The 7,807-nt window shown below is 36.3% G+C and overlaps 1 protein-coding gene and 1 long non-coding RNA gene across 3 annotated transcripts in view; one reads left to right on the top strand and one right to left on the bottom strand.

The window, feature by feature from the left end:
* The window catches only part of LOC144229046 (uncharacterized), a 31,613-nt gene extending 30,254 nt beyond the window's left edge, over positions 1-1,359 (bottom strand). For both annotated transcript variants that reach the window (XR_013334339.1, XR_013334338.1), the window contains exon 1: positions 1,254-1,359. This is a non-coding gene — a long non-coding RNA (uncharacterized LOC144229046). The remainder of the gene's footprint in view (positions 1-1,253) is intronic.
* Positions 1-7,807, top strand: part of KCNH7 (potassium voltage-gated channel subfamily H member 7) — a 479,156-nt gene that overhangs the window by 462,728 nt on the left and 8,621 nt on the right. Inside the window, exon 14 of the mRNA XM_077760989.1 lies at positions 4,729-4,897. Coding sequence (XP_077617115.1) covers positions 4,729-4,897 — 169 coding nt within the window. The remainder of the gene's footprint in view (positions 1-4,728; positions 4,898-7,807) is intronic.

Here is a 7,807-nt window from a genome sequence, read left to right on the forward strand (position 1 = left end):
CCCTAACTCTAAAATAAAATCCCTAACTCTGAAATAAAATCCCTAACTCAGTGCAGTATTGTCTCACAGATTTTATTTTCTAAACTTTTAATTACTGAACATATATATAAAATGCTTATACAAATGGATATATAAAAAATGTAGAAATAAAGGATGCATAGCAAAAAAATCAAAAGAATGTAACAGAAATAGAGGAAAAATAAGATGTTTCTGGCTCTGGCAGGATAGCAAAATTATGGCACCAGGTAAATAAATATTACCTATCATTGTCACCATTGTTTGAATTGACTATACCTAGCAACAATAGTTTTATTGAATTTAGGATGTTTAGGCTACATTTTCCCCCAGTTACTTTCCCTATCCTTTATCAAATCAGCTTTTGCCATGACCCCATGTTGAAGTAAGCTAAGAATATATGCAAATGTTCTCTGAAGAATTTAAAATCTTGATGAAGTGAATGAAAATAGTACCTCATTTATCACAATGGAAGAATGGAATATTAGATGTGATTACCAAATGTCCCATTTTAGTTATTTATGAAATAGGATTCTGGGAAGTACTAAAAATAGGAAAAGGTTGTATCATGGAAGTCAGAAGTTCTGAGCTTACTGAACCATCGTCTCTCTACTTCTCCAAAAGTCAGCATAATGTGGACTTGATTTTTTTATAAAGTACTTTTTATTGTTTTCTTCTTGAGTTGTAGAGTCTCAAGTGGCAAATTATTAAAGATATATTTTTGGGACTTTATTTGACTTTATAATGACCCTTGCTGACAGTGAATCCTTGTGCCCTTCATCTTGTATTTTTCTTGTCCGCTTCTTCCAATTATTTTTAATTAGCTATTCTACCTGCATAATAAACTATTCTAACAAATAATCTTATTATCTACAGATTTTTAATTTTCAAAAATGTACAGTTCAATCCCTATTCACATAATAAGTCCTTACCTTGAATGGAAATGCATAGCTAAATACTCATGCCAATTGAATAAAATAATTGATGTCCTATAGCATTGTGGTACATAGTTAGCCTGGTTAATTAATATGATCAACCAATGGAGAATCTTAAAACTTCATTCACTGCAAGTTTTAGCCCTTAATGATTTCTTCAGGTGAAGTATCATGCAATGTATGAGAATTTGATTAATATGTAGGGTGTAGCTGTAACTGCTATAGTTTGAACTACTAAATCCCCACACATTTTACTTTTATCATCAGTAGGAAGTTCCATTTACTCACATTCCTGGCACTTACCATGCCGAATCCAACAGAAGAGCACCTGTTGGCAAAACTAAGAAGAAAAAAAAGCAAATTATGTGGCCTCTGACCCTACTTAGATTGAGGCCAAAAGTTAACTCTAGAAATATTGTGTACCCAGAGCAAAGTGGAAGTTTACTTTCTGTTCATCCATTTCCAGAAATGCGTCTTGCAACTATAGCAACATTTTCCAAGGCAACCAGATTCTTCCTGAGCTATATTTAGAAAGTGTCTCCAAGGATGTTCATTTTGATTAAGACCACTAACCAGGATTTCCCCTTTGAACTTTTTTCTATGTTACTGTTAAAACAAGCTAATCACGCATAGCCAGATTTTAATAAAGAAGTAAATTACAATTAAGGAAGCCCCTAGCTAATAGTTTACACTTTATTCATTTTTGCTGAGCAGATAATCAGTTTTTGTTCCTTGAGCAGTAAAGAAAAACATATAATCATACATAATTTATTGCATGTGATTCACCATTGTTATTTAAAAATAAATTTATTATACATGCTTTGAGAATGAAAGGGCTGTTAAGCACAGGCAGAAATTCTATACACTTTGTTGGCACAAAACTTCTGAACATAATATGTAACTTCCATCTTACCCATTTTTACTGTCTTCTGTAAAGATTCCTATGGTAGCCGCCTAGCAGGTACAGCAGTGGCATCACAAATCCCTTATTTGTGTGCTCAAAATGTTTGACCTTGCCACTCCAAAGTTGAAAAACTAATGTACTACGACATTATATTATTGTTTTTCATTTTAAATAGAGTCACAAATCTGTGAATAATTAATGATACTTTTCAGTGAAAATCTGCTGATAGATTACCCAAAACTTCAGCACTGTCATTTTTCTATGTTCATTTTCATTTTGGTGTGTTTGGCAACATATCAAAAGAAATTATATACTGTCCCTTTAACAGACAAAACAAAACACCAAAGATCTCATAAGCTAAGGAAGCCTTAATCACAAAGAACCATTCTGGAATTCGTAACAAGCTCTATGAGATCTATGAGCCATTTCAACAGAACATGGAACCCCGACCTTCTATTTTTCTAATGTTGTCTTTGAAGATGCTGATTCCCGGGGCACCTGAGTGGCTCAGTTGCTTAAGTGGCCAACCTTGGCTTAGGTCATGATCTCGTAGTTTGTGGGCTCGAGCCCTGCATCGGGCTCTGTGCTGACAGCTCAGAACCTGGAGCCTGCTACAGGAGATTCTGTATCTCCCTTTCTCTCTGCCCCTCCCCCACTCCTGCTCTGTCTCTCTCAAAATAAAATAACATAAAAAAATTTCTTTTGAAGCTGCTGATTCCTTTGATAGAGCTTCACCCAAATGAGGCAGCAATTGTAGGCACCTCATTAGAGAAATTTCTGTGTATTCAATGACAAAGAGATCATAACAGAAAAAAAGCCTGAAGAAAGAATACAGAGATTTTATCTGCTCCTTGAAGAGAGGAATGCTTCTCAGCTCTGTGATTGTACTTTAGGAGAAATTGCAGGAAAGGGACTACAAGAAGCCCTGCAAATCCTCTTCCCTATTTCTAGAGTCATACCTAATCTTCCCAAATCAGTTACTTTCTGCCCAATTTTTTTTAAATAGCTGAGGATATAAATTCCTTAACTTTACATAACTTTTGTCAGTGTTTAATCATAGCTAGTGTCCAAAAAAAAAAAAAGAGAAAAAGAAAAAGAAAAACGAAAAGTTTTTCTATCAAACCAAATCACTTTCTGTAATTCAAATCTATTTCCATGTGAAAATGAAGACCGGTTTTAAATACTCTTTTCCTCCTACCAGCCCTCGCAGGGGTGGGCTCTCCTCACAGAGAGAACACGTCACTTCTTCTTTATCCCTGAAATAAACACCCAGCTCCACTCGTAATTTTTCATGGGTTTTATTTTCCAAACTTTTAATCATTTTATATGCTCTTATGTGGATATATAAAATGCAGAGGGTAAGAAATCAGAGCAAAGTCATCAAAATATATGATATAAATGAGAGGAAAAGTAGGATATTACATTTGTCTTCAGAAATTGATAACTCATAAGTTCCGATTGCAGGAGAAGCTGTAAATTAAAAGATTAATCAACAAATGAATCTCTGTATGAAAAACGATCTGAACCTTGCTACCAAATTTTTCATGTGAGGGGCCTGTCTTCTTAACCTTTAATTCCTCCACATACAGCAGAGTGTCGAGAACATAACAGACACAGAGAGCACTTGAAAAGTGGACTTGAACAGATAAGCAGTATATTTCAGGTACAGAAACATAAAAATATTCTAAATGAAAGAGCCACAAGAAAGCATATCGGAAATTAATGTGACTATAGTAAAGGACAGTGCAGAAGGAGCTACAAGGAAAGATAAAAACGTGTCCCGGGACTGTAGGACATTTAACACCCTTGCCATCTTTAATGGCGACTCTACTTGAGTTGAGTTGGCCCAAGGGAATCCCCTGAAGATCAGCACTTTTCCATGGATTTCTCCTTGGGCCCACTCTGAATCATACGGTATACTCATCCTGGGAGAACAGCCCTCAAAATCTTAAACGCAAAGCAAAGCAGTACAGGCATACCTCAGAGATAGTGCACGTTCCGCTCCAGACTGCAAAACAGAGAATATCACAATGGAACAAATGAATTTTTTGGTTTCTTTGTTCACAATGTACTGTAGCCTATTTAATGTGCAATAGCCTTATGTTTCAAAAACAATGTACGATCTCTTAATTAAAAAATACTGTGTTGCTAGGGCACCTGCGTGGCTCAGTCGGCTAAGCATCAACTCTTGATCTCAGCTCAGGTCTTCATCTCAGGGTTGTGAATTCAAGCCTCATAATGGGCTCTGCACTGGGCGTGAGGCCTACTGTAAAAAAAATGCTGTCTTGCTAAAAAATGCTGAACATTATCTGAGCTTTCAGCAAGCTGTATTCACTAAGTATAGTTCACCATAATAAATATAATGAAAAAGTTTGAAATATTGCAAAAATGACCCAAATGTGACACAGACACACGAAGTGAGCTAATGCTGTTGGAAAACTGATGCCCATAGACTTGCTCATCACAGAGTTGCTGCAACCCTTTGATTAATAAAAACCGGGGTCTATGAGGTACATCAAAGCAAAGTGCAACAAAACGAGGTGTGCCTAGACAAGCAAAATATGATGTTTCCTCCCAAGTACAAGAGACCAAAATCATTGCTCTCTAATCAGAGACAAAATCGTATTCAAAATTCATGACCTTTTGTATGCTTTTGTTCATATGGAAATGGACTGAGGAGGTGGCAGGCAGGGTGAGAATAGGGCTCAGCTACCAATTGGTTGTGGCCCCTGGACAGGTCCCGCATCACTCTCCTTCTCCATCTTCTCAGCTTCTACTCTGAGGTCCTCTCTCGTTTATCTTGTAGATGTCTCTGTATTCTCGATGCAAAGAGGCACCCAAAAAAGTTGACATCCATCTTGCTATTTCCTACAGATATCGCTGACACAAGGAGCTGGGAACAAGAAAATGCGCAGACTCAGGCTGATGAGTCTAGCCCCTCAGCACTGCAGCGAGCTGCCTGGGGGATCTCTGAAACTGAAAGTGACCTCACTTACGGGGAAGTGGAGCAAAGATTAGATTTGCTTCAAGAGCAACTTAACAGGTATAAGTAATGGCACCCAAACCCTTAGTTGGATCTAGCTTTTGTCCTTGTAAATAGCAAATTCCTACTACCATAATCTCTTCTTTTCCATATATGCTTACTTATTTAAAATAAGACTAGAAGTTGACAGAATTATTAATCCTTGTTGCAAGGAGCATTTATTTAGAACACTTCATGCTTCTGGCAACAGAAATCCTATTTTTTTCTTTACTTGTCATAAAATTAGTATATCACCCACACCAGCTGCTGAAGAAAAATCCTCCCCCCCCCACAAAATAATTCATATTTAGCTTGTTTACTAACACCCTCTTTTAATCCTGCTTTTACACTTTTGGTTGTTTCTGGTAACTTAGTTATGTGTTATGTCGTTTTTTTAAAGTATAGACAAAATTATTTAAACATTTAGTTATTCAGTCAACTTGTGAAAAATGTGATTGAATTAAAAATACCACAGAGCTGAAGCCCAGATCTTTTCCATTTTCCCTCCATCTTTGATTTATACCCTTTTGAGAGGACGGATAAATTTTGGTTTTAAGGTGAATGGAATTCCTTAACCCAAATCTGTGTGGATTTCTTAAAATCAAACTGGTCAATAAGACTCAGGAAAAACAAAAACAAACATGAATGAGTATGATATCACTGCTTTAGTTATGCTTCATGTGGGAACTGACCTTGATTCAAAGGTAGCCTCTGGAGACACCAGTCATAGACGGAAGGCTTCGTGGACCAAACTAAAATACTCAAATCACACAATTTACTAAATTAATGGAGAACAGACAATGAGAGATGAGGAAAGCTAGATAAGATCGTTAACACATTTCTAATAAGCGCAAGCATGGTAAAAGGAGCACGCTCCCCGAATCCTGATTTATGAAATGTTCTTGTATGCTGAATCATCTTTCCCTGACGTGTGGTGACTAGGATGAGAGTTGAGGTTTGCACAAAGCATCCACAGACCAAAAAAAAAAAAAAAAAAAAAAAAAAAAAACCNAAAAAAAAAAAAAAAAAAAAAAAAAATCCCAATGACACACATTTGCTCTGTCACAGAGATGTCAGGCTAGGTACGCTGGCCTCAGCTGTGGCTTTCCAGTTAGTCTGCTGAACAACCCTGTGTTTTATTTGCTTTCTGTAGGTAAAGCACATTGGAGCCAGAATGAGCCTATGCTATGTGTCACCACTGGATGGCCAAATTTGGGTGTGACAGTTGTCTGTCCCGATCTGACTTGAGAATAATTTGTTCTTTCTGTCTCTATCTCTATAAGCCATATTCTGGTTTGTTCCATCCTATTTCTATACTATCTTTGGCAGGTCTTACAGGTTACCTAACATGCTGTCTGTATTTACTACTTCTTATGAATTCTCTCCATGTTTAGCAACCTACTTACTCATTATCTATACTTAACACGTCCTATGAGTTCTGCATATGCCACCTAAGCTACCGGTTTACTAACTACTCGCTTAATGTTTCCTATGTGGCTTATCCTTTATATCTATTTTGTATTTTTTTTAATGTTTATGCCAGAAATGAATAGTGAGAAACAATACAGTAATCACATTAAAATGCATGTACACACCCATACATTGCCATGAAAAATTAATTAGGAATTAACATAGACAAATAGAATTAGAAAATCTACAGATTTGTAAATTAAAATAAATTTGTTCATTTCAAACAAAAGTATGAAAATACGGCATGAGCTAAATATTTATTTTGTATTTGTCTCTTCACGGATTTTAACTGAATTTAAAACCTCCTGGTGCATAGGTCCATACACCAAATGCCAAATGCAAGTCTTATAAAATTGAAACATATATGAGAACATTAGAACAGCTTATCATTTACTTAGAGTCAGCAGTCTCTAATTCAAGTATAAGAACTTGCCATGGTAATACTTATTATTGGTCAGAGAAGCATATTTAGTGGCTTAATTAATATATATGCTGTTTTACTCTCCTTGCCATTTATACCAAGTCAGTGATCCTTTAGTCACAATGTATACAAAACTGTATACTGTACACGTATAAGACTTGATATGTGTGATCTCTGAACTTGAAATTTTTGATTCCTGTGACTTAGGGAAAGTAATTGTCCACGTCTGTACAGCCAGGACATAAAGTGTGTTCAATTTGTTGAGGGGATATAAAAGTGAGTGAATGAATGGGTGAATTGACAGGGACAGCAGTGATTTCTTTAGCAAAATACTCGCAGTTAGCCTCGATTAAAGTCGTAGCTCTGCTACTTAGCTATGTACAGGCTTTATGGTTCTCTAGCCTCAGCTTCTATCTTTGACTCATACATGCCTACAATGGTGTTTGAAGACTAAGATATGATGTGTGGAAACTATATACACTACAGTAGGAGGGGCTCTATTAGCAGCTAAGTAAAATCTGATGAACAATGAACTTCTATTATTGGTGTTCCTCTGAGTGTCTTCTACTTTACATGTACTTCTTTTAGTCCTTTCTTTGGGATTAAAATTAAGATTTTAGGATCCCTTTGTTACCTTTTCAGGGATACCAATTATTGCTACTAACAGAAGTCAAAGATTACTGAAAATATATGTTTTCAGGATGTCCCAGGGCTAAAAAGTGTAAACTCTTAAGGGCACATTCATGCCTGAAGCGTCTGATTTGCAGTCACCCATTAGTAATAATAATTGTTATTGTTATTTTATTACATTAGTTATTATGATTAGTATATGAAACTTTTCATCTCTAAAGTACAATTAAATTTCTCCTGGGGCCTCTGGGTAGCTCAATAGGTTAAGCATCTGACTATTGATTTCAGCTCAGGTTATGATCTCACGGTTCATGAGATCAAACCTCACATCAGGCTCTGCCTTAACAGCTTGGAGCCTGCTTAGGATTCTCTCTCTCTCTCTCTCTCTCTCTCTCTCTCTCTCTCTCTCT

Source organism: Crocuta crocuta, unplaced genomic scaffold, assembly GCF_008692635.1.
Source record: "Crocuta crocuta isolate KB4526 unplaced genomic scaffold, BGI_CrCroc_1.0 scaffold153, whole genome shotgun sequence".
NCBI lineage: Eukaryota > Metazoa > Chordata > Mammalia > Carnivora > Hyaenidae > Crocuta > Crocuta crocuta.